This window comes from Schistocerca piceifrons, chromosome 3 (assembly GCF_021461385.2).
Source record: "Schistocerca piceifrons isolate TAMUIC-IGC-003096 chromosome 3, iqSchPice1.1, whole genome shotgun sequence".
NCBI classification, from domain to species: Eukaryota; Metazoa; Arthropoda; class Insecta; order Orthoptera; family Acrididae; genus Schistocerca; species Schistocerca piceifrons.
Window position 1 is genome coordinate 758,546,674 of NC_060140.1, and position 27,784 is coordinate 758,574,457.

General features: G+C 39.8%; 1 protein-coding gene across 1 annotated transcript in view; it reads left to right on the forward strand.

The window, feature by feature from the left end:
- Positions 1-27,784, forward strand: part of LOC124789912 — a 225,582-nt gene that overhangs the window by 168,750 nt on the left and 29,048 nt on the right. Inside the window, exon 9 of the mRNA XM_047257429.1 lies at positions 12,204-12,383. Coding sequence (XP_047113385.1) covers positions 12,204-12,383 — 180 coding nt within the window. The remainder of the gene's footprint in view (positions 1-12,203; positions 12,384-27,784) is intronic.

Genomic DNA, 27,784 nt, shown 5'->3' on the forward strand with positions numbered 1-27,784 from the left:
GAGTAAATTACTAAGAAAGGTGCCACCATACAAAAGTCGCTGCCTCCTCAGTTTTACCATATAGCTGCTGTTTATCTGTTATTAGTAATTTAATATTTATTGACTACAATGATATTTTTAAAAGAAAATATTTTCAAATATTAAATACTGAGTCCTATGCACTGAACATTACTACTTGTGATACAGCAATTTTTTTTTTTTTTTTTTTTTTTTTTTTTTTTTTTTAAAAAAAAAAAAAGAAAAAGAAAAAGGAGTGAAATTTGTGAAATAGACCAACAATCATGAGTCTGGATTAACGTAATGAGAGATCTTCTAAGGGAATAACAAAATTTTAATGAGTTCTTCATAACTGAATCCAAACCTGATATTTATGTAGAGTCCTATCAAGATAATGTACATTTATTTATTTCAAGTCAGAGTAAGGTATGAATTTGACAAAGTAACAGCAAACAATGTAAAATAAATGCAAAAAAATAAAAATCCTGTAGATGGGATGGAATACTTGCGAAAGTCATTAATGCTTCATATATGATAACACAAATACTGTGAATTTAAAATTTTTTTGGTGAATTGAATGTTCCACCAAATTTCAGTCTTGCATTCAGTCATTGTTCAATACATTCCACAATATTTCAACTGGGTAACTCCACTCATCCTCAGTTGAGCCATCAAAGTCTGACAGAGAAATCCTCTGCTCTACAATATCCAGCACACTGTGAGTACTCTGCACATGCAAATTCACAGATAGTCCATCTATCAACTTTATTTTGACACTTGGTGTCTCAGAACAGACATAAACTCAACACTTGTATGTCTCGTTGCTGATGCAATCTTTACCAGTCACACTCAATATTGTACCCAGCATCTCTGTCAATACTATTGCCCAGCCCACCCACAATAACCACAGTGTCTTCCTTGGTAAAATCTTTACAGAGTGAATCTAAATCCTCTGTAATAATAATAATAATAATATTTATTCAACATCGAATAATCAAATACAATCCCTAGAAATAATACAGTTTCAGGACATCATACAGATTATTCTTCTGAATATGTCAGTTTATAAATTAAAAACTAAAGATTTGTTTTTATTAATAAATTTTACACTTTGATGGATTTTACATTTGGTAGTATACAATCACAATATTACAAATATTGTTTTTATCAACATTACATTAGTTGTAGGGTACTTAAAACTATGAGCTTGACATACTTATGAAGCACTTTTCATAGAGATATAATACTCGTCTAGGGAATAAAAAGGGTTTTCAATTAGAATTCTTTTTAGCTGATCTTTTAATTTTTTAGTAGGAAGGGTTATGAGACTTTTTGGTAGGGCGTTGGCTAGCTTCAGCCCAGCATGAAGTGCATTTTTTTCATATAAAGCTGTTCTGTGGCTATTTACATGGTATCTGAACGTTTGCCTTGTATCGTACTGGTGCAAGTCACAGTTGAAATTTGGATTTATTGTTTTCACAAGCAATATAACTTTCAATATGTATACACCCATAATGGTAAGCACACCTAATTTTGGGAACAGATTCCGACATGATTCTCGAGGTTTGGCACCACAAATAATTCTGATAACTTTTTTCTGTAGTATTAATATTGTACTTAGGTTGGTTTGAGTTGTTGCACCCCATATTTCTACAGCATAGTTTAAGTTTGATGAGAATAGGGCATGATAAGCAGTTTTTAGTACACACATGTTCTTACAATATTTGCTAATCATATTTATAGCAAACACATTCTTCGACAGCTTACATGCTAAGGAGTCAATATGCATGTCCCATTTGAGACTGTCCTGGATTGTAATTCTCAAGAACTTTGTCCATTTTTCCTTTTTTACAATGTCATTTCCTATGGGTAATTTCATGTCAAATTCTATTTGTTTCCTTGTGTTAAATTCCATCATTGCAGTCTTTGAAGCACTTACATTTAGATTGCTTTCATTAAAATACTTGACTATTTCATTAGTTACACTGTTGCACAGTACCTCCAGACCCTCATAGTCTTTGTATTTACACACTATTGATGTGTCATCTGCATACAATATTTTTGTACAGTTAGGAGAACAATACTGTATACCATTGACTGAAATCAAGAAAAGAAAGGGTCCCAAGACAGAACCTTGAGGCACTCCATATTTGATATCAGTAATTTTAGATTTGTAAGACCCACTGTTTGTTTTAAGCAAGACAAATTGTTTTCTATTGCTCATATACAATTTTATTAGCTCATAGCCAGTTCCTCTGATACCCAGGTTCCACAGGTTGTCAAGTAATATGGTGATGTTGACACAATCTACATCAAGGAACACTCCAGTTACATACTCCTTGTTCTCTATGGCTGTTGTTATTTTGTCTATTAATTGAGCTGCTGCTACTGATGTTGACTTGTTTTTCATAAAGCCATTCTGATTTTCAAATATTAAATTGTCTTGACTCAGGAATGTCATTAGTCTAGTATAAATAACTTTCTCAACTACCTTAGAAAATGCAGGTAAGATTGAGATGGGGCGGTAGTTTTCAATTTTAGATTTATCACCTTTCTTGTAAATCGGGGTTACTTGTGCTGTCTTTAGACTATCTGGGAAACAACCTGATGCAATTACATCATTTACTGCTGTGGCCATGGCATCAGATATGTTGTCTATGTATCTTTTCAGTGTACTGATAGACAATCCATCATAGCCTGCTGATTTTGTATTTTTTAATGACATTACTATGTTTTTGACTTCCTTGTTATTGGTTGGGGCCAAGTATATGCTTTGTATGATTGGAATGCCCCTATATCTATGCTGAAGATTCTTAAAATGGTCATTGATAGATTTTCTGACAGAAGAAAAGTACTCATTAAAAACATTTGCATTCTGACATTGACATTTCATGATATGCCCTTTATGGTTTATAGTAAAATCACATATTGATCTGTCCTTACAATCCCTAAAGCTATTTATTACTTTCCATATTTATTACTTATATCTTTATTACTTTATATTTAATACTTCTAACCTGTGTTAGAAGAGGTTCTTAACATTGTGGCTACATATTTACCTTTAGTTTCTAGCAGAAGATCTTTATAGTAAACCTGATAGTTATTAAATTCTACCTTTAGTCTATTATTATTGTTATTATTTATCATTGCATATTGTAAAAGTCTAAGTTTCTCTCTTGCTGTTTTTACTTCATGATTTATCCAGTTATTTTTTTGTATATTTTTGCAGTCATTTACTGTAAAGGTCATTTCTGCACATGAGACATTGAAGCAATAATAAAAGTCTGATGAAAAATCACTGAAAGCAATGCTGTTTTTTTCACCCTGTTGTAAGCTTTCCAGCAAACTGTTGAAATCTTTAACATTGTCGTCATTGGTGATTCTTTTTGTCGCATATTGTTTCTCTTTTCTATTGACATGAAGATTTTCAGCTTCTATCAATACCTGTACTGCGTGGTGGTCAGAAATGGCAAGCTTCAGAACTGATGCACTGTGTGTAAAGTGGGACATGTTAGTTATAATGTTGTCAATGCGTGATTTTACACTATTGGCCTCTCTAGTGGGCTCGTTTATCAGAAATGTTAAGTTAAATTGAGCTAGTATTAGCATTAGTTTTTTAGATACAGAGTCATTGGACAGCAAGTCAATGTTTATATCTCCAGTTAGTATTATGTTAACCCAGCCATTTTTATTGCAGTGTTTACTGTCAATGTCAACAAGCAGGTCATTAAGAACATCAAAGAAACTATCTAGGCTACCAGATGGAGGTCTGTATAGGCCTATAATAATTAAGTTCTCTTTCCCCCACTTATAATTAATTGCTGCTAGTTTTATTACACCCTCAACACTGAAAGCACTTACATCTATTACACTATAATTACTACCACTGGCTGCAAAGATAGCTACCCCACCACCATGTTTCTCTTTTCTACTGAAGGCAGAGCAAAAGATCATGGAAAGTGGCTTACATACACTAATTAGCTCATCTGTGTACCAGTGTTCACTTATAACTAAAACATCAGGGTTATCAATTGCCGCAATGGTATCCAACTCGTTGTGCTTATTTCCAAGACTTTGAAAGTTCTGCTGAATTAATTTGAAAGCGAGTTTGGAGTGTTGAACGCTTGATGTACGTGTCACCATACCAGAACCACTTATACATTTATCCCTAAAAAAGAAATATCAGTTGACAGAGTGGTTTTGGTATTTTTCACTATCCATTTATTCAAGTTGGTCTGTTTCCATGTACTGGGAGCCTGGGAAGAATCAGCTTTACCTGGTGTTTTCAGCAGCCATTTGTCCAATGCCATGTGTCTATACCCATTCCTGCAGTCTTCTTGTGTTGTGGAGCACTCATTCTTCAAATATGTGTGTTTTGAGTATACATTGTTCCTAGCATTTACGACGATTTCACAAATAATGGACGCTAAGTGACATTTTTCATACCGATTGAGGTGAATACTAAAATGTTGACATTAACCATTTGTACATTTGTGTAACAGTTGCAAATTTCTGCATATTGACTGTTTGTATATGCTACTGCCCTGTTTACACAGGAGAATTGAGGCAAATCATACCTGTGTGGAATATCGAGAACAATGATGTTTGAGTCATTTAGATGGTTTAGAGCAGATTTTAGGGCATTAACAGCATGCAAACCATCGTTGTGTGCGACGTCATTTGCACCACCACATATTACAATGAAGTTTTCCTTCATTGTCTTTCGAGAGAGATTGTTTACAGTTGAAAGCACTTGGTCAAAACGAGTGCCAGTTTTAATAAAACCTGAAGCATTTACTTCACTGTTTACACTTTTTATTTCGTGTGCAAGGCCTCTAAGATGACTATCACCCATTAAACATATGTTTATTCTTCTTGCTGCATTTGTGGTGTTAGTTAAATTAACTGTCATCTTGAATGTTGAATTTACCTTGCTTCTGTTTACGAGTGACGGTTTTGGCTGGCGAGGTTCCACATTTTGCTTAATAACAGGCTTTTCTTTCAGATGGTGCACGATTTGATCTTCTGTAGATAGGCCTACCGTTTTTTGGAGCACGGCAGGAGAATTTATTACTAAAGATGACGAAATGATTGCTCTATGGTTAGCATTACCGGTACACCCAGAATGCGTTGGAAAACTTGAAATGGCGACGGAATCTTCAGTCACTGCGTACACTTTATTTCTGTTGAATTCACTTACGCCCTGCTTGGCAGTTTTTAGTTTTCTATGATCATTTTCAAGACATTTGAGTCTATCAGCAAACACTTTGTTTTCTGCCAAGGATCTGCGCACAATTTCTTGCAATGAATTAATAGTTTCAACTAGTTTTGCTTTGTCAGGATGGGCTTCACATGTTACACACTTACATTTTGATCTGGATGATTTTTCACTGCGGGTTTTTTGCTTGGCACTAGACTTGAAACTTTGCGAAGCACTTTTGTTGATCATCTTCTTGCTATTGATGCCGGATAATATTTGAAAATTCCAAATTACTGGAGGCACAAATTCACTAAACTTCTCAATTGCCGCCATCTGACTGAGACCAGCACTAGGTTTGAAAAAATTTGTGATCTGGTATTCTGATCCTAACTGGTCCTGCAAAAGTTGGCCTACACCTCTGGCATGTGAACTACCTAACAACAAAACCTTCTTTCTCTTTGCTGACTTCCCTACATTCTTATTCAATTTGCTACTGAAAGTTTGTTGCGCCCTCTCTACACCTACCTCTGTCTGAGGCTCATCGGTTTCTAACTGAAGCAACAGGTCAAACTTATTCTTCCAATTCACCATAAAGCTGTCTGACAAAGTTCTACATCTGTTCCTTCTGTTACCTGTTGCCACTTCCTGCCTCGCTTTACCCTTCTCCCTCCTTACTCTGTTCAGATCTTCCTTAGCCTGCTCTAACTGTGCCTGAAAGGCAGCAATTTTCCCCTCCTCTTCACTATTTTCCTATCTCTACTGCATATCCTACAGAACCACTGATGAGTCTGATCCACATCCCCATTTCACACACCATTACAGTCACCTCAATGGAAAAAACTACTGCACCCATCACACCAACCCCCAGAGCTAACAATTCTACTGCACGTCAGGCACTTTTCACTCATGGTAAAAATCTTACTTTAGTGAGAATAAGTCAAATCAAATTACTGAAAAACAAGAAAGCACATTTATGAAAGATTAGCTCTAGTCTCAATCGTATGTGAACAAACTTACTTTAGTGACAATAAGTTAGATTACCAAAAAAAAGAAGAAAAACACGTTTACAAAAATTAGGCCTAGTCGCAACTGTATGTAAACAAAGCTACTACCGTAAGTGCAAAGTTTCCAGATACCAGAACTTAAAATTTACACTGTGCTTCACAAAATATGAGTTAAATAACAAAGGGATATGCTTTTCTTACATTGCTGCAATGGAACAGAACAATTAAATGAGATTCTATAAGTTTTACTGTGCTAAAATGTATGCAAGAATACGATCGTAACCCTACTTTATGTTCCTTTCACGTTCTCTGGAATAATACGTAAAGAGAAGTGAAACCTTTAATATAAAGCTTGCAAAACACACTAATATATGTTTTAAACTAGTTTCCTGAACTAAACTGAGTTTTATTACAGTCTAAATCATTTACCTGTATGGCAGCAGAAAAGCCCTGACAAAGGACATGGTTCAGTCGTTCCAGTCTTGGGTGGTATTGGGTGACAGTGAGGGTGCTTCTTTGTGGTTGGTTCTTGGAATGGATGTGAGGATCAGGTGTTTGTGGGGATATGGCATGGGAGACGTGTTTGTGTATTAGGTCTTGGGGGGTACTGCCTATCTGCAAAGGCCTTTCGTGCCTTTTGCATACTGGGCAAGGGAGTTCTCATCACTGCAGATGCATCTGCCATTGGTGACCAGGCTGTATGGGAGGGATCTTTTGGTGTGGAAAGGGTGACAGCTATCAAAGTGCAGATACTGGTGTTGATTGATGGGTTTGATGTGGACTGAGGTGTGGGTGGAGCCATTTGAGAGGAGGACATCGACATCTAGGAAGGTGGCATGATGGATGGAGGAGAACCAGGTGAAGTGGATGGGAGAGAAGGTGTTTAGAGTGTGGAGGAAAGTGTCCTGGCCTTGGATCCAGATTACAAAGATGGTGTAAATAAACTTGTATGATACCAGGGGAAGCTAGCAATGTTTCCTCTAGGTGGTCCATGAAGAAGTTGGTATAGGAGGTTGCCATGTGGATGCCCATGGCTGTGCCAGCAATGTTTCCTCTAGGTGGCCCATGAAGAAGTTGGTATAGGAGGTTGCCATGTGGATGCCCATGGCTGTGCCAAAATTTTGTTTGCATACCTTCCCTTCAAAGGTGAAGTTGTTATGGGCTAGGATGTAGTTTGTTAGGTGTATGAGGAATGGAGTGGTTGGTTTGGAATCTGCAGGCTGTTCAGAGAGGTAGAGTCCAATCATGGCAAGGCCATGGGCATGAGAGATACTGGTGTTTAAGGAAGCTGCTTATACAGTGATGAGTACGGACCGTGAGGTAAGGGTGTGGGGATGGTGGAGAGCCAGTGCAGGAATTGGTGGTATCTCTAACATGGCAGGCTAGGTTTTGGACACTTGGCTTCAGGTGTTGGTCAACAAGGGTCAAGATTCATTCGATGGGGGTACTGTAACCAGCCAAAAAGGGGTGACCAGGATTGTTACGTTTGTGGATTTTGGGGAGCATGTAGAAGGTGGGTGAGTGGGCTGTTGTTGAGATGAGCAGAGAGACTGATTCAGGGGAGAGGTTCTGGGAAGAGCCTAAGGATTTCAGCAGGGATTGGAGGTTATGCTGGACTTCAGGGCTGGGATCAACAAAACAAGGTGGACCACCTATCTACATCTACATCTATATGATTATTCTGCTATTCACAATAAAGTGCCTGGCAGAGGGTTTAATGAACCACCTTCAAGCTGCCTCTCTACCATTTCACTCCCGAACGGTGCACAGGAAAAACGAGCACTTAAATTTGTCCGTGCAAGCCCTAATTTCTTTTATTTTACTGTGATGATCATTTCTCCCTATGTAGGTGGGCACCAACAGAATGTTTTTGCAGTCGGGGGAGAAAACTGGTGATTGAACTTTCACGAGAAGATCCCATTACAATGAAAAATGACTTTTTTTTAATGGTTGCCACTCCAATTCATGAATCATGTCTGTGGCACTGTCTGCCCTATTTCATGATAATACAAAACAAGCTGCCCTTGTTTGAACTTTTTCGATGCCATCCGTCCCACCTGATGTGGATCCCACACCACACAGCAATACTCCAGAATAGGGCAGACAAGTGTAGTGTAAGCAGTCTCTTTAGTAGACCTGTTGCACTTTCTAAGTGTTCTGCCAATAAATTGCAGACTTTGGTTTGCTCTATCCACAACATTATCTATGAGATCGTTCCAATCTAGGTTATTTGTGGCACAACATGCAATGGAGCACAACATGTGAGATTTCAGTGGCTGCTTCACAAATCATACCATCTGGATCCTCCCTACCACCACCAGATTTTTTGAGCTGTGCAGATAGGAGCTAGTCTTAGAACACATCCTTCGATCCTGTAAACTCTCTGGCCTAAACCTAAGGTAATTCGTGGTCCCCCCACAAAATAGTGTGTTTATGTGTGTGTGTGTGTGTGTGTGTGTGTGTGTGTGTGTGTGTACGTGTGCACCACCTCACATCTATCCCAAGAACCAACCACAAAGAAGCGCCTCCCTTGTCACCCAGTCTCACCCGGGACTGGTATGACTGAACCATGTCCTTCGTCAGAACTTCGATTATTTATCATCATGCCCTGAAATGAAAGACACCCTACCCAAGATACTTCCATCCCCTCCCAAAGTGGTGTTCTGCTGCCCACCCAACCTCCACAACATCCTAGTCCACCCCCAATCCCCAATCACAGAGATCATTCACTTGTGGAACACCCAGATGCAAGACCTGCCCTGTCCACCCACCCAGCACCTCCTATCCAGTCCCATCACAGGCTTATCCTACCCCATCAGAGGCCAGGCCACCTGTGAAAGCAGCCATGTTATATGCCAACTCAGCTGCAACCACTGCACAGCAGTTTACATTGATATCACAAACAACCAGCTGTCAATCAGAATGAATGGCCACCATCAAACTGTTGCCAAAAACTAGGTGGCCCACCCTGTGGCACAATATGCAGTGGAGCACAACATGCAAGATTTCAATGGCTGTTTCACAACCCATGCCATATGGATGCTCCTCACCACCCCAGCTTTTCTAAGCTGCACAGATGGGAGCTATCCTTACAGCACATCCTTTGTTCCCATAACCTCTCTGGCCTAAACCTAAAGTAACTTACTGCCCCCCCCCCCTCCCCACCAAATACTGTGTGTGTGTGTGTGTGTGTGTGTGTGTGTGTGTGTGTGTGTGTGTGTGTGTGTGTGTGTCTGCCTACACCCCTAGCTAACCCACAGACAGCACCCCACTCTTCCATGAGCTGCTAGGTGCTTTCCCCACGAACCCCTTCATGCCTCCAAACTCTCTCCATTCCTCATGCCACCCCACACTGCACCCCACCTCAACCCAGTACACTCACCATGTGCCAGGAAAGAGCTGGCAGTCAAATGAGCACAATGTATGGAGACAGGCATGTGCTTGTGTGTGTCTGTGTGTGTGTGTGTGTGTGTGTGTGTGTGTGTGTGTGTGTGTGTGTGTGCGTGTGGTTATGTCATGTTTCTCCTGTGTTTGTGTTTGTGTGTGTGTGTGTGTTTGTGTGTGTGTGTGTGTGTGTGTGTGTGTGTGTGTGTCATGTTTCTCCTACAGATTGAGAAAGTAAGTCCTTTCTGAAAGCTAGCAGAGTAAATCTCTGTACCTTTTGTGTGTGTATCTGTTGACAATGCAGCACTTCTGCCTTTAGGTGAGACATCTCCTTTATTCCTAAATAATTCATAAATATACTTCGTGCTGGTGATCTGTAAACTGTCAGTGCTAGAAGCTTGTGTGTTTACAATCCACTATCATGGCACAGTGTTCAAAATGTAGTTCAGCATAATTTTTGGTGACCTGAAAGTCCTGGGACTTAACAGCATTTTTTGCATGTGTAGACATTCCTTCTTTACTCTTATTCATTCTACAGAAGTTTGGTATTAGCTTGTGTACAGCAATGTGAATCTGTTCGATTTCAGTGATTTACATATGATCTGCTGAAATTCCATCTGCTTTTTCATTTTCCTGAGTAGATATGAGAATTTCATTTGTAAGGATTCTTATATTTCGACGAAAGACACTAAATACCTTCAGCTTTATTCATCTTACAGTATTTTGTTGTACTAGTTCAACAACTGTAACTACATTTGCTCTTCAGATCTGTCTTTTAAATGAATTTATCCTATAAGAAAGCATACAGAGCACATTGGAAATCACTGGGATACAGTAAATACTGCTTTGGTCAGACTGGATGCTTCTGGATATTAGCTGTGCAATTACCCTCTTACCAGAAGCGTTGAGATGTAAACAATGCCATGTATGATGCACCTGAGTGAGAGGAGATGCATCACTTACAACCATGTGTGAATGTCCCTCTCACCTCAGCAATTTTCCATGTTCTGTATTAACACAGTCCACAGACCACTTCATTCATGGCTTATCATCAGAGGGCGACATACTCTTCACTCTAGTGTGAGGAGCTTTTTCAGAAACACCACTGATGTCATCCCTAATAGGATATGGTGCAGACTCTCACCACCTAATATTATTACATAATCTTCTTTTCCAATATCCTTCCTAAAAGAAATGCATTATGCTTACAAAACTGAGTAGTCTGATATTCACTACCCAGAGAGTTCTGAATCCATTTTGATGTTCTCCTCTCATGATTACTACCCAGCAATACTACCATTTTGGCCTTTTCTTCCTACACTGGTTTGGAACTTATTTGGATGTCTGAATGCTTTTGTCCCTAGTCTTCAAAGTACAGAAGCAGTTGAAGACAACTGGACTGAGACAATCAGACCTGCAATGTCTCCTGGATCTTTTCACTGATTTGGAAAGCTTGACTGTAATCTAATGTTCTGGTCTACCCTACCAACAGAATTCAAGAAATGTTTGTAATGAGTTGCCCTTCCGCCACCTGTGACTTGATCAGCATAGAGCTGAAACTTGCCCCAATTCAAAGATGCAGTTCAGGGTAGAATAATAACCTTGCACTAATATGCCACAATAAGGAGTTCACTGGTAACGTGAGGAATTTTATTTGGATTTATTACCTTATGTGTGTCACAGTCCACTTTCAAAAAGATACATTATATTGAAAACGCAGTTTCTTTTAATACACTGTGAAGCAGCGTATAAAAATTACACGCAGCTGAGCTGGTAATGTGTTATGAGATCTCTGACACCAAATCCAAAATAACATGTACAAATCTTTTAAAGATATTAAAGGTTGAAAGAAGTAACTCCTTGCCAAAAAGATGAATCACAGTAGCATAGTATCAAAATACATAATGAGATAAAATTAAAGAAATGCAGGGAGAACTCTACATTTGGAACAAACTACTTGTTTGACAATTCTAAAATTTTCTGCTATCCAGTTGAATGAGTTCTTTCAGAAGGAACAATATTTCAAAAAGATTCATTTTGTGATCTTGTGACATAGTATCAGAATGACATGTACATATGTCATCTTTACACTTTGTCAGAAAATGATGTGAGTCATTCTTATCAAAATAGTATGTCCTTTCTTCAGTAGCACTCCTGGAATCCAAAGAACGTCTACATATATACTCCACAAGCCACTTTAAGGTGTGAAGCAAAGGGTACTTTTTGTACCACTGTACTTCTCACCTTTATGTTCCAGCCTGAATGGTTTTTGGGGTGAATAATTGTTTGGTAAGCCTCCTTGTTGAGCTCAAACGTTTCTAATTTTACATTGATTTGATGCTGATTCATCTCATCAGAAAACCAAGATGAATACATTAAGAGCTTGTTTATCTTATATTAGAGAAACAAATCCAAAGAGAAAGCTTGAGGAAATTGGTAAAACTGAAATTTTAATGTCATCTGGAAACCTAGAAAGACACATGCTGTTACTTTTGAAGTTTACAGTAGGGTACAGTGCGCAAATTTGTAGCTCTTTTTTTTTTATATTCTGCCTACCAGCTTCCTTATTTTTTTCTTTAAAACTGAAATAGTACTATGAAAAATTATCTCTGTTGCAGGGACTTCTGTGGGCTTTGACGTGTACTTATTGCATTTACGGCAAATCACCTGTACTGAAGAAACCACTTAAATACTCAGATGATGCTGTCACTGAGCTTGCAATTCTAGGATCAGTAAGCTTATGTCTGACACTGATTAACATTATTTTCATTTTCGTATTTGCAGTCATTGTACTCAAGGTAAGCATACTTTTGTAATAGCATTTAATTTGGTTATCAGAAATAAAGTTAAGCAACAATGGAAATTCTTGGATGGAATAATACATAAAATGATTAAAAGTCAAGCACTCACTTATAACTGACTGATGTGTGGTCCATAGAAACACGTTGACAGAAAACAGTATTTACACTAGCTTTTGAGTGCGTACACTTTCCCTAATAAAAGTGCACACAGTTACACACACACACATTGACACCGACACCAAAATGCACACACTGTGGTGAGACTGACTGCTGACTGAATAAATGCAGCACACAAAGCTAAAAGAAGATGTATGCCTGTTAATTGTTGATAGTAGTTGCCTGGGCAAATGGAAATGGGAATGGTGTAGGAAGCAAGCAGGAGTAGTGGGATGCTGTGAGGGAGGTCATTCAATGGATGACTCAGCTCCGCAGAGCATATAAGAGGTAGAGCAAGAGAGAGGCAGATGAGGGAGAGGGAAGGGAGGAAATCAGGAGAAGGTGGAAGTACAGAGAGAGACACAGGGAGGGAAGAGGTAAAGGGAGAGTGGTGGAAAAGAGTGGGGAGGTGGCAAGAGAGAGAAAGAGAGAGAGAGAAAGAGAGACCACATGGGGATGGAGGAAGAGTGGTGGGAGAAGGTAGAAAATGATTTGGACATGGAAGGAGTGGTGTGGACTGAAGAGATCAGCAAAAAGGTAATGTGAGTTAGTGGGAATCAGCTTAGCACAGGTTTAGACCAAAGGGATCATGAGAACACAGGGTATGCTGTAGAGTCAATTCCCATCTACGTAGTGTAAAGAAACTAGTGGTGGAAGGAAGTATCCAAATGGCTCATGTGGTGAAGCAGCTGTTGAAGACTTCTTGTGATGTGCAGAATGTTTGGTGATTTGATGGCCAAGTTGGCAGTTTCACATAGTTTGGTAGTGGACATTCTAGAGAGCAAACAGTAGGTTACTTGTCATGCCCACATAGAATACTGCAGCATAGCTAATGTAACATGGCTACTTTCACATGTGGCTCTGACTTTTATAGGGTACAAAAGGCCTTTGGCTGGGCTGCAGTAGGAGGTGGTGGGTAAATTTATGTGACAGGTATTGCACATGGGTCAACCACAAGAGAATTACCCATAACCTGCAGGATTGGGAGCAGGATTGGAAAGGGAATGGACAATTGGGAGCAGGACTGCAAAGGGAATGGACAAGAGTATTCTGTAGGTTGGGTGGGTGCTACAACACAACTTTGGGTGATTAGAGTAGGGTATTCTTCATCCCAGGACATGGCAAGAGGTAGTCAAAGCTCTGGTAAAGGATGTGATTGAGCTATCCAAGGTTAAGGTGACATTAAATGTTCAGAGGAGTGCTGGTCAGTGGCTGGTTAAAAGGTTTACTGGTGTCAGAGGAGAGACAGCATGGGACATTTATTTACGGTTGAGCAGAAGAGGATACTGTCTTCTAATAAAGGCTCTGATAAGGTTATCAGTATGTTTCAACAATTCCTGCTTCCATCACAGATGTGGCATCCACAAATGGAGAGGTGACATGAAACGACTGACAGGTGTCCAAGTTGAGGTACTTTTGGTGTGCTTGTAAATGGACATAGTTATGGAGCCATGTAAGAGGTGGAGAGTATCATCTAGGAACATGACTTGTTGAGGTGAGAAGTACAAGGTGAGGTGGACTTGGAAGTAGGTATTGAGGTTATGGAGGAAAGGGTGAAGATTGTCCCTGCCATGGGTCTCCACAGCAGGTGCCTGGTTCATGCACCCACACTGACCGCTGTTTGTTGGCGATGAAGGCAGGAATTTGTACAACAAATACTACTTTTGGACATAAACTGAATTGTCACGGATGACCTTTTCACACATGAAACATGTTTAATGCTCCATCTGACAGATGGCTGTTGGTGTGTACAGCCCTGCAACAATTGTCATAAGGATGCAGGCCAGATGAGGGAGTGTTATTGTCTGGAGATTGTGTTTGTGGCTAGCCGTAGGTGATCCTATCATTCCGGGAGGCACAATGTGTCAACACAAGTATGCATCTAACCTTACAGACTGTGTCCACAAATACATGCAGTTTGTTTAATCTTGGCACAATGCAATGTGTCACACAGCTTATAGTGTACTTATGTGATTTGTAGATGAGTTTACTGTAGTCCCCTGGCCACCAAACTCCCAGGTTTATGCCCAATTGCAAATCTGTGTGACCACTGTGATAGGACTGTTCATCCTATGAGTCCTCAACCTAGATTTCTAGAACAGCTAGTCATGGCACTGGAGTCAGCAGGTCTCCACATTGCTGTTGGTATCTTCCAGAAACTCATTGACTCTCTTCCATCATATCCATGCTGCAAAAGATAGTTATTCAGGGTGGTTGCATTAATGTGACTGGGACATGCAGCATTCTGTGTGGGCATGACAAGTAACCTATTGTTTACGGAAGAATTCCACTAACAGCTGGTAAAATTCTTGTTTATTAAAACACAACCGGTTTTGCAATCTAAAGCTGCATCATTGGGTGCAACCTACATGGCTATTAAAATTTATAAAGGAATGTCTAAAATATAGTCACAATGCTAAAAGATCATAGGCATTCCCATCTCTCCTAATCAAAATTTATGATTCAGTGAATATTGTCAATAGTATGGTGAGTGAAAGGTAATGAGGGCATGCTCCATTCATTTAGGACAAACTGTTGATAGGTTAAACTAGTGATCATAGAGTCATGTTTTTTTTTTAAATTTGGCTACATCTAAAAAGAGAAAAGAAAAATACTTTTTGGTGAGAGGATGCAAAAATGTTTTAAAGGGGCCAGAGTGGTGATAAAAAATCATCACTGCTATCATGATCAGTCATGGCACTATGCAAAGTACTATGTGTAATGTATCAGGTGGCAATTTCTTAGTGGTGTGATGGCAGGGCAGTCTGGTGTCGGGCAAATTAAAAGGGACCTGAGTGAATGACAAAGAGAGACTAGCTGGCTGGTGGAACAGAAGCCATCCATGTAGACATTGTGACTTCATATACTCATGACTAGGAATGCTGGGTCACTACCATTACAAGCAAGAATAATACAGAATTTTATTATGTATTAATACCCAATCATATAAACAATCAAAATTAGCTAGACTGCTACAGTACTTTAATTTTAATTAGTTATTCAACATGAATGGTGCATTTTCTTTTTGTATCTAAAAATTTCTGCTTCCTCTAATACATTCAAAATATGACTTTTTTCTTTTTTATGAAGTATTTTTAAATTTTCTGGAGGCACTGCATCACAAGCCCTTCAGAATAAATGTGTAAATGCATCTACACATGCAAAGATATTCCGGTCACTCTCTTTTGAGTGTGAGAAAGACCCACTGTAGTCCACATATAATTTCTGCATAGGTTCCTTAACTGTATCGAAAAATAAGAGTCCCTTGCCATGTATTTAATACGGGTCTGCTAATACCACAAATTTCATGCCTCAACACCAATGACTTAATCTGTTCATCCATTCCCTTCCAAATGAAATTTTCTCTAATCTTCATTCAGATTTTGAAACTACCCAAATGACGACCAACTGCGGTTTTGTGGTAATATCTGAAGGCTAAAGAAATTTGATCATTCAGTAGCATGACCTTATCACCTCAATTCCCATGGTCTAAATGATACAACACATTTCCCTTCAAACAATAGGTCTTAGCCACCTTGCCCTTCCTTATAATTTCCTTAAGAGATTTTAACTCAGGGTCTACATCTTGTTGTGCCACAACATCTTTGAAGAGCAATGGAAACCTACTAAGGATAGGACAGCTTTGATTATTGAATGGTTCTGGTGAGCACTCTCCTAGGAAGTCTTCATCAAGGTTTTCTTCCTGCTCCTTAAACACACAACTCAAACCATTGGCCATGATGTTATCACTTTCACAAACATGCCTAATCCTAAACTGGAAGTCTGAGATACCTATTGATGACCTAACAATTTGCCCATTTGCCTTGGCCTGGCCAATACCCAACTGAGCACACGATTGACAGTTTCTAAGAGAAATGGTTGATATTCTAACTTTTGTTTAAACTTCTTGAGACCAAACAAAACCTTCAGTACCTCCAGCTCATATACAGAATATTTATCTTCTGCTGGAGACAGCTTATGTGTGGCACCATAAGCAACAGGCTGTCTTCTGACCACCCCTTCCTGCAAAAGGATCACCTTGATTGCTGACATGGAGGCATCAGTTTGAATGACAAATTCCTTGCTAAAGGCAGCCATGGATAATAAAGGTGAGCTCACCAGGGTTTTCATTAAAGATCACTTGTCCGGACAGACTTAAATTCCCTTCCTTTCTTCTGAAGATCATTTAAAGATCCTGCTAGTTGCAAGAAATCAGAAATAAATTTAGAGAAGTAATTTGCCATGCCAATGAAACAAGCCAGGCTTTTATATTTTTGGGTAGGGGCAAGAATAAATAGCCTTTGTCCAGATCTGATCAATTTTAATACCTTGGTTAGAAATAATATAACCTAAATATGAAATTTCAGGCTGAGTAGATCTAGCCTTTGAAGGTTTAACCATGAATCCAGCCCCACACAACTGCTGAGGCTCCTCCATCATGTGGGCTACATGTTTCTGAAAGTTCTCACTGAAGATCACCAAGATAATGATAAACACTCTCAAATCTGAGGTCAGAAAAAACTTTAATCCAGTATATTCGACAGCACGACTGCCCCTGTAGACAAGACTTAGACTTCTCAGTTAGCAGAATTTGATAGCAGACTTGATTTAAGTCAAAGGTGGTCAAGTCATTTGTCCTTTGGAACCATGGTAGGCACAGATGCGAATCAGGAAAGGGTATAAACTGAAGAACTACTTTCTTATTGAGAGCCCGATAATCAAGAAGCAAGTGATCTCACACTGCACAGGGGCCTACTCACCACATATATAGGAGAGGAGTATGGGGATTTGTGTGGCCTAATAACTGGCATATTTAACATCTCATCAATAGCACCTTTAACTGTCTCATCCTCGGTGGGTACAATTTGAATGGAGAGGCCACACAAGTATGTTGTCCATTCATTTAGTTTTATACTCTGCTTCTTTAATATCACCTAATCTGTCAGTAAGTGCATCGATAATCTGTTTCCACTGTTTGGCTGGTAAGCGTTCAAGATAATTAGCTGGAACATCAGTATCAACTGAGTTAGTAACTTATTTTGATGCCCTGACCTTCCATTCACCTAATGCTTGCAAAACGTACAGGCTTTCTGGCATGAAAATTTGAAATAAAACTTCCTCTGATGTCACTGAGAAATTAAACCAACCTTATGGATGAACTCTGCAGTTTCTCAGCAAAATCTACTGACAAAAGCCAACCTCACACAATACTGGTAGAAAAGAGCTCATGTTGTCACTCCACAGCAAATGGCAGGCAGCTACATTTAAGAAGCACCACAGTCATGCTGCCCACAGCACCAGCAGCAGAGGTGCACATGGGAGTTCAAATGCATCAGAACAGTGGTGAATTTTATGTCAGCACATGATTCTTCTTATGAATGTCTCAGTCTCGCTACTGCTTTTCCTATAACTTATTTTATTTAGTCAATCCATATAAGGTTGCCCTGGAAATATTCAAAATTAAAATGAAAGCTCTAATGGTTGTGAAAAATATAAAGATAAGTAATTAATGTACTTTTATATAGGTTTAATTATATTTGATTTTATGTTCATTTGCAGTCATTCATCACTGGAACTTCATCCAATTGGTTAAAAAATGTTATAGTAAAGTCCCTGTGCAAGAAAGGAGATAACAAAATACAGTCAAATGTCTATTAAATTTCACTTTTGTTAGCATTGTCCAAAAATTTGGGGAAGGCACTACGTGAGTGGCAGCTTAAAAATTTGAGTCCAAATAACAATTTTTGAAGTCACAGTTGCATTTCTAAAAGGATCTGATATTGTTAAAATTATTGACACATAGACTGAAAAATTTACTTCATTCATTGTACAATAAACTGCATGCCCCCCATTATTTTCTGTCATCTGACAAAGGCATTTGAGTGCATAAATCATGACATCCATTTAAATAAATTAAAATTTTATTATACAGAATGACTCAAGTTATATTTCTCTGCTAATAAACAATGGGTGTCTGTTTAGAAAACTTTTGTATCATGCTATCAGCCAATCAGACTGGGTAACAGTTGTGTGGGGTGTTTCACAAAGTACCATCTACAGCCCTTACTTTTTCATCAATATATTAATGATCTTTGTATCAAAATCACACAAAAAATGATAAAATTGTAAGTCAACAGAATGGTCATCAGTACTTATCTTTTGGAGGTATAATTCTAAGTCCTGCCTCTAGACACATACAAATAAAAAAAACTGCCCTACTTTCAGAACTGTTAGTTCCTTCCTCAGGGAGGGAAGAGCAATAGTTTGAAGGCAGTCAAAAAGGAGAAATAAGTCATTCAGTTACCAATATGATAGTGAAACACCAGCTGAGAGAACAAGAGAAATAATAATAATGATTTTTCATTAATAACACTAACAGATACCAAGTTTGTTTTGTTTTCAGACAGTATGAACATTATCATAAGTAAGAAATCAAGTATATAATGAGGTGTTCATGAAATTTTCACAAAGATTAATACATGGTTTCTAGCTGTTTCAATGTCATTAAACTTTAGATAAGTTATTGTTTGTAGTCCATAACCTGCAAGTACAGTTTATTTATGTTCACTGGATTAGAGTGATTGGAACTTATGGAATACTGCAATAGTTAAGATTCATTCATCATGTTAAGATTCAATACACTATGATAAGAAATGTTAGTTTAAGAATTCATATGAAGATCTGATGTAGTGAAGTAGAAGGGACTTCCAACAGAACATTTAATGGGCTCAAGCAGTTAGATGGATACATGTATTTTGTGTGCTTTGTGATATTTTTGAAGAAGAAGATGATGGTAGTGACAAAGGACATCAGTTTGTTGAAGCAATGAAAAACCTTAAGAAATCATCATCATCCTGCTGAAGAATTTCATTTGCTGGAGTGACAAGGATGCTATATCTCCAACATGATAGCTGTTTCTGACACATGTGCTTATTAATGCAGTATGTAGCTAAGATTTTGAGTTTCAGCCTCTTAAAAAAACTTTGGGCCCAGAAAAAGAACCATTTATGCCATTACTCAAACTGTCAGTGGCTCATCTCTGGTTGAGGTATTGTGAAGGGTAATATACACCAAAAAAGACCTACCATCAAACTTTTTTTATGACAGCTTTATTTTAGTTCTGTGATAGATTACAAATTTTACACTAATGATGACAGAAGTTTTAGCTATCCTCCAAAAAAAGAAAAGTGCAAGGTAATTTCTTGAAAAATTATACATACATTTGGCTATTATATAATGAACAATTCTGAAATATTCTTGCATGCAAAGAAGTATGTTGCACATTTCCTGCTTATTTTGCCAGTAGATTGTTCATCTTTTCCAAACAATTCTTGCAATCCCATTTTGGATACTGCTATATCTCAGTTGCAGAAATTTTATCATAAAAGTGTACTCCTACGAGCATATTTCTGATATTTGCTCTAGGAACAATTTCTTGATCCATTGTTGCACTTTTCTGGAAGAGTCCTTCACAAATTTCTTCACACTGTTCCCACTCAGATATTTCTCCCTCAAAACCAGAATCATTTAATTCTTCCTCTAGAGTTTTTGAAATTTCTTACCCACTTAACATATATGATGTATTTGTAGCAGAATTACAGAAAACATCAAATCCTAGTGAGTGCATGCTTGAATCTCATGTCAATGCAAGCACACAATAGGTCGGTCAGTTGTGGCAGTAGCTCTTATGTTCTCTACTGCTTCTATCAAAGTAATTTTATAACAGAGGATAGCAACTGCCAATAGACAGATAGCAAGACATCCATACATAGTTGTCACACAAAACCAGTCTACTGTTGAGTGATAGTTGACTCATGTGTCATGAAACATTGTGGACCAAGATATACTCAGGTGCATTTCTTTAAATGTAGTTTTGTGGTCTGAGTTGCAGTCATGTTCGGTTGTCAAATATTAATATTCTTATAAATAATATGGCTAAAGTTCACACTCAAAGGAAAGGGACTTTGAATGTTAACCTTCCTTTTTTACAGTTATGATTCTACATGTAGCACTAAATGAGATGGCAACACAATGCAGAATATTTGAGTGAATAATAAATATAGCAAATCAGTTAGAGTGGCACTTACACACATTATCCACCAGAATCTGTCACATAAATATGCAGATTAAGAGCGCATATTTGATATTAATAAACACAAGGTAGCAAGTGATACATTTAAACACAAGATAGCAAGTGATACATTTATAATTAATTAAAATAATCCCGTTTAACTATCAAGCCTTCCAAAACTCATGTGTTCCAAACAAACAGCACAAAGTACAGTTTTCTGTCACTAATGTTTCTTATATTTAAGTCCTTGGTGTCAAACAATTGAAAATCAGGGTTGAATGACAACTATGAACAGGCTAGCCTACTACTCACCACACAGAGGAGGCACTGAATGATAGACAGGCACTCTGAAAAAGACTGCTAGATATAATGAGCTTCAATTGAGAGCTTCATCCAAAATAGGCAGCGCGCTGGAGGCGCGAGTTGCGGAAGCGCCAGTGGTGGAGTCATGGCAGTGGTGGCGGAAGCTGTGATGCCTCCAATTCTGCTGGCAAGAACCAGCGGCAGAAAACTGAGGACAACACAAATGGATCTGGTTCCAGTGGCGATTGACAGGGACCAGAAATGACAAATAAGGTGCAGCCAAGCTGGCAAAGAATGCACCCCTGCGCTGCCTGCTAGACAAAACGCAATAGAACACCAGAGCATGTGGCGACAAGCCAGAACAAGGTGAAGCAGTGGGAGTGTGCAGCGGCAGGTGCAATAGCTGCAAGAGTGACCGATGGGCGTGGCCATGTAGCATTTCTGCTGGGGAATGGGTGTCACGCAGTTGGGTGCTATAGGAAGCAAGGAAAGTCCATAGCGCGTAAGAGTGCGTGGCACGCGACTTACTCATCTGTGGCTTAAACGTATGCACAAACCGTTCAGCCTTGCCATTTGACTGGGGGTGGAATGGGGCTGAGGTCTGATGGCAAATGCCATTAGCAGCACAGAATGCTTCAAACTCTGAGGACATGAATTGGGGGCCATTGTTGGAGACAATAACTTCAAGAAGGCCCTCAATGGTAAAAATAGACGTCAAAGTCCAAATAGTACTGGCAGATGTAGTAGAAGACATAGGAAAGTTGCTGTACACATCAATAACTATCAACCAGTGGGTGTCCTAGAAAGGATCCATAAAACTGATAGGAACACACTGCCAAGGCACAGTAGGAGTCAGACACGCAAAGAAGCACTGGTGGGGAGCAGACTAATGCTCCGCACAAGAGCGACAATTGGCAAGCAAATTCTCAATTTGTTTATCAATGCCAACTTGAGTGCAGTGACAACACACTAGTTGCTTCATCTGCACTATACCCCAATGACCAGTGTGCAGTAATTGGAGGATTTCTGACTGCAACAAACGAGGTACAACCACACGAGATGGATCATTGTCAGTTCATAACAAAATAACACCGTGGAGTACAGACAAGTTGTGACATTGAGCAAAGTAATGTCAAACAAGTGGATCACTAATGTGTGTAGCAGATGGAGGCCATTGAGTATGAATATACTGCAAAACAATTTGCCAAAAAGCATTGGCAGCTGTTTTCCAAAGCTGTTCCACAGAGGAAGACTGCACTTTAGTTCCTTCTCTAGATTGTCGCACAGATGACAAAATGGTAATATCGAAATAGACAACAGAGGGATAGAGAAACAATTAAAATCAATCAAAAGAGGAAAGGCTGCTGGACCTGATGGGATACCAGTTCGATTTTACACACAGTACGTGAAGGAACTTGCCCCCCTTCTTGCAGCGGTGTACCGTAGGTCTCTAGAAGAGTGTAGCGTTCCAAAAGATTGGAAAAGGGCACAGGTCATCTCCGTTTTCAAGAAGGGACGTCGAACAGATGTGCCGAACTATAGACCTATATCTCTAACGTCAATCAGTTGTAGAATTTTGGAACACGTATTATGTTCGAGTATAATGACTTTTCTGTAGACTAGAAATCTACTCTGTAGGAATCAGCATGAGTTTCGAAAAAGACGGTCGTGTGAAACCCAGTTATTCGTCCACGAGACTCAGAGGGCCATAGACACGGGTTCACAGGTAGATGCCATGTTTCTTGACTTCCGCAAGGCATTCGATACAGTTCCCCACAGTCATTTTATGAACAAAGTAAGAGCATATGGACTATCAGACCAATTGTGTGATTGGATTGAAGAGTTCCTAGATAACAGAATGCAGCATGTCATTCTCAATGGAGAGAAGTCTTCCAAAGTAAGAGCGATTTCAGGTGTGCGGCAGGGGAGTGTCGTAGGACCGTTGCTATTCACAATATACATAAATGACCTTGTGGATGACATTGGAAGTTCACTGAGGCTTTTTGCGGATGATGCTGTGGTATATCGAGAGGTTTTAACATTGGAAAATTGTAGTGAAATGCAGGAGGATCTGCAGCAAATTGACGCATGGTGCAGGCAATGGCAATTGAATCTCAATGTAGACAAGTGTAATGTGCTGCGAATACATAGAAAGATTGATCCCTTATCATTTAGCTACAAAATAGCAGGTCAGCAACTGGAAGCAGTTAATTCCATAAATTATCTGGGAGTACGCATTAGGAGTGATTTAAAATGGAATTATCATATAAAGTTGATCGTTGGTAAAGCAGATTCATTGGAGGAATCCTAAGGAAATGCAATCCGAAAACAAAGGAAGTAGGTTACCGTACACTTGTTCGCCCACTGCTTGAATACTGCTCAGCAGTGTGGGATCAATACCAGATAGGGCTGATAGAAGAGATAGAGAAGATCCAACGGAGAGCAGCGCGCTTCATTACAGGATCATTTAGTAATCGCGAAAGCATTACGGAGATGATAGATAAACTCCAGTGGAAGACTCTGCAGGAGAGACGCTCAGTAGCTCGGTATGGGCTTTTGTTGAAGTTTTGAGAACATACCTTCACCGAAGAGTCAAGCAGTATATTGCTCCCTTCTACGTATATGTCGCGAAGAGACCATGAGGATAAAATCGGAGAGATTAGAGCCCACACAGAAGCATACCGACAATCCTTCTTTCCACGAACAATACGAGACTGGAATAGAAGGGAGAACCGATAGAGGTACTCAATGTACCCTCTGCCACACACCCTCAGGTGGCTTGCGGTGTATGGATGTAGATGTAGATGTAGATACGGAAGCAATGCACCGAAAATCCACTAGAAACCCATCAGCTAATTCCTTATCTCATGAATCAATAAACATGCACGACAATTCGGAAGAATCAGACTTGACGTCAGGACCGATAGGTAGACAAGACAAAGCATCAGCATTGCAATACTGTGCCGTAGGCTGAAACAAAATTTCATAATTGTAGTTAGACAAAAACATAACATCGAAGGCTTATGTTCAGTGACCAAATAGAACTTGTGAGAGTATAAAAAAATCATGAAACTTTGGCACTACATATACAATAGCTAAAGCTTCTTTCTCGATTTGAGAATAGTTTTGCTGGGCAGAATTGAGCAACTTAGATGCAAAAGCAATCAGACGATCGACAGAATTAATGCGGTGCGAGAGAACCGCTATGATTCCGTGAGAAGATGCATCGACAGCCAAAACAACTGGTTTGGAGGGATCGAACAGAGTCAAATAGCAATCACTCAACAAAGCAGATTTGAGCTTGTGGAAAGCAGCATCACATTCCGAAGATGAAACAAAAGGAACGTTCTTATGCCGAAGGTGATGCAGAAGCATTGAAATCTGTGCTGCATTTGGTATAAACCGAACATATTATGTAATTTTGCCCAACACAGGCTGAAGTTTTTTCAAGTTCCTGGGTGCTGGCAAGCCTCTAATCGCATGGAGATGTGACAATGAGGGGTGGATACCATGTCCGTTAATCATACGTCCTAAATACTGAATCTCCATTTGAAAAAATTTGCACTTATCTCTGTTACACTTGAGTCCTGCCTGCAAAAGTACGGTAAATAAGGCATGCAAATTCTGCAAATGTACATCAGGGGTGCGACCTGATATGACAATATCGTCCAGATAATTGGAACAACCAGGGACAGTGGCACACAACTGCTGCAAGTAAGACTGAAAAATCGCAGGAGCTGAAGCACAACCAAACAGAAGGCAGCGAAACTTGAACAATCCAAGGTGGGTGTTGACCACAAAATAGCACTGGGACTGTTCGTTGAGCGGAATTTGAAAGTATGCGTCCCGCAAGTCAATCATGGGAAAGAATTTTCCGGCACCAAGCTTATCAAAAATGTCTTCAGGACACGGTGAGGGAAATGTAGTGACCACTGTGTGAGGAGTTACTGTTGACTTAAAGTCAGCACAAATAGGGAGACAACCATTTGGTTTCTTCACACATACTATAGGTGAAGCCCATTGTGAAGCAGAAACAGGTTCAATGACACCACTGACTTGCAAATGCTTAAGTTCAGCAGCTATGGTGTCATGCAGTGCATGCAGTACTGGGCGTGCGCACCGGAAAATAGGCATGGCTTTGTCTTTAACTACAACATGTGCTGCAAAGTCTGTGGCACAACCAAGGCCATCAGAAAAGAGTTCAGCAAAACCATCGCATAGTGCGGCAACACTGTGTGCATGGTCACTAGTGTTGATGCAAAGTACGTTGTCCTGAATTGTGAGGCCAAAGAGTTCAAATGCGTCCATGCTAAAAATGTTCGTAACATCACTAGAGCGGAGCACATGGAAAGACACTGTATGTGTCATTGCACCATACATGGCTTGCAAACTACACACGCCAAGCACTGAGATTTCCTGTCCAGTAAATGCAGTCAGCATGGAATGTGAACAGCAAAGGAGGGATGAACCAACCAAATCATACGTTGATCTGTTCAGTAAAGAAACTGACGCACCAGTGTCCATCTGCATGTGCACAGAACGTCCACAAATGTTCAAAGTCACAAAAAGTTTCCTCGCATCAGGCTGAATGCGAGAGGAAGTGCCTGGCAAAACTTGTTATTCACACAACGAGCTGTAGAAGCACATGAAGCAGAAGGCCTTGAAAAAATGGTATTAATGTCCATAGGCTGATGTGAATCATGACCACGGCGGTTTCCATTGCAGTGACGCCCATGCGAGTCATGCGAACAGGAAACAGGCTGTGAATTAGAGTTTCTCTTACTACACACAGCTTCCATCTGTCTTTTCTTATTACAAAAATAACACTGTGCTTGACAGGATGGGCAACTGTCCTGTGGGCGGTATGAAAACAGTTCCGACAAGATTTCAGTTTCTCAGTGGGGGCCTGGTTGGAAGCTTGTTTACTCACGTGTGAGTGGCACAGTGCAGCTCTCTGTGCCAAGGCTGGGCAGGAGGGCACGTGTTGCACCACACTAGCAGTACATACACCGTGGAGGTAGCCATATCTAATGTATTTTGTATGTCTAGCAAGTCCACTACCTCCTGCAAAGATGGGTTTTTAAATCATAAGATTTGCTTGCGGATGTGGTGGTCCACCACATTCTGCATCTCTAATCATGATATCTGCATAAGAGAGTCCACATGAGCAATTAAAGTCACAATCAGATGTTAGTTTCTGAAGGTCCGCTAACCAATATTTATTGGACTGATTAGGACCACGCTGGATGCGAAAGAATTTTTTGCGTGCAGCCACTACATTCATATTGTCACGGAAGTTGGAGCTCAATGCATCAATCACTTCTGCGTAAGTTTTAGTCTCTGGGCAGGCAGTGGGGAACAATTTTACGAGCATACAGTATAACACTACACCCTCATTGGCAATGAAACAGGCAAGCCGCTCTTTACCTAGTACGTTATATGCGGCGAAGTGTGCCTCGAGCTGGGTGATGTATTCTGGCCAGCATTCAATGTCTGGATTGAAGGCACAAAATGGTTGCAATGTGGGTGTCATCCGAGGTACAGGTGCCGAAGTAGCTGCAGTTTGTAGTGTGGGCGGTCCATTTACAGCAGCAAGCAGCTGCGTCATTTGCTGAGCCTGAAACCATACAAGATGAGACAGTGAAGCCTGTTCCTTTGTCGAAGCCATCTTTGACACAAAATAGTCTTATAGCGAAGGGTGGAAGCACTCATACACTGATTCACGCGGAGAATTCTCAAAAAAGCTAAAGCAGTACTGAGCAAAGAAACATAAGTAGAGGAAAAAAAAATTTATCCCTCGCCTGGAAGGCGGTGCGTGGGTCTGCTCTTGGGATCTGCAATATAGGCCGAATGAAGGAAGCAAGTAGGAGCAGGTGAGGTAAAGCACTTTGGTACTGCAAGTAAAGTTAAAGCACCTTCACTGGTGTATAAACATATACAAACACATTACTTAACTTTTGGTACAGATGAGCACATAGGTGCGAAGCCATTCGTGTATCAAAGGAACAGCTACTAGAAGTTAACAGAGGCGAAGTCTGTAATGGCTAGCCCACCATACAAGCCGAAGCTAAGTTGCTAGGTCGTCTGATCTTGATCAACTGGGCTGAAAGTAGAGCGGTGCTTGTTGAGCTCCACAGCATCAGTTAGAGGGCGCTGTGGTCCGCGCAGTTTGTTTGCTCTCGTAGTGCCAACCTACGAGCATGTCACTACGCTGTGGCATCGGAACTATTGATACCAAACATACAGACATTGAATATTCCAGCAGGCTGGTATTTGTACAAACATTGAATATTCCAGAATGTAAAACATAAGATATATCAAGAACCTTCCAGAAATGATAACTACTAAACAACAAATAGCAGGTGGTCAGGTTTGAACTGGTGACCCTAAGCATGTAAGCTAGCAACACTAGCCACTACACCACATTGCATGTGTGACAGCTTGTGACACTGCTCCCTCTCCCAAGAAACAATGACCCGCTCTTTCAGAAGTTCTCATTTGAGCCGACTTTAGCACTCTAGATCTAGATCTTATCAACGTCCTCTGTATGGTGGCACTGGTAGATCTTCATCATGTTGTGGTCTTGTTGTTATGTACAGTCCACTATGATGGACATTGAAGGTAGCTCCTACTGTTGATGCTTCACAATTGCTGAGTGGATCTTCAGTTCCCTTGAACCTCCTATCTTCAGTCTGTACCTCTGGACTGTGGTATGGTTTCATGTGGAGAATATCTCTGAAATTTTATCTTCATAATAAAGAGTCATACTTCTGAACTTCCTACATGACAAGCAACAAAGGGTATGCTACAACCCAAAGTAGTACTATAGAAACTTTCACGTTAGTCCTACTTTATGACCAGGAATAAA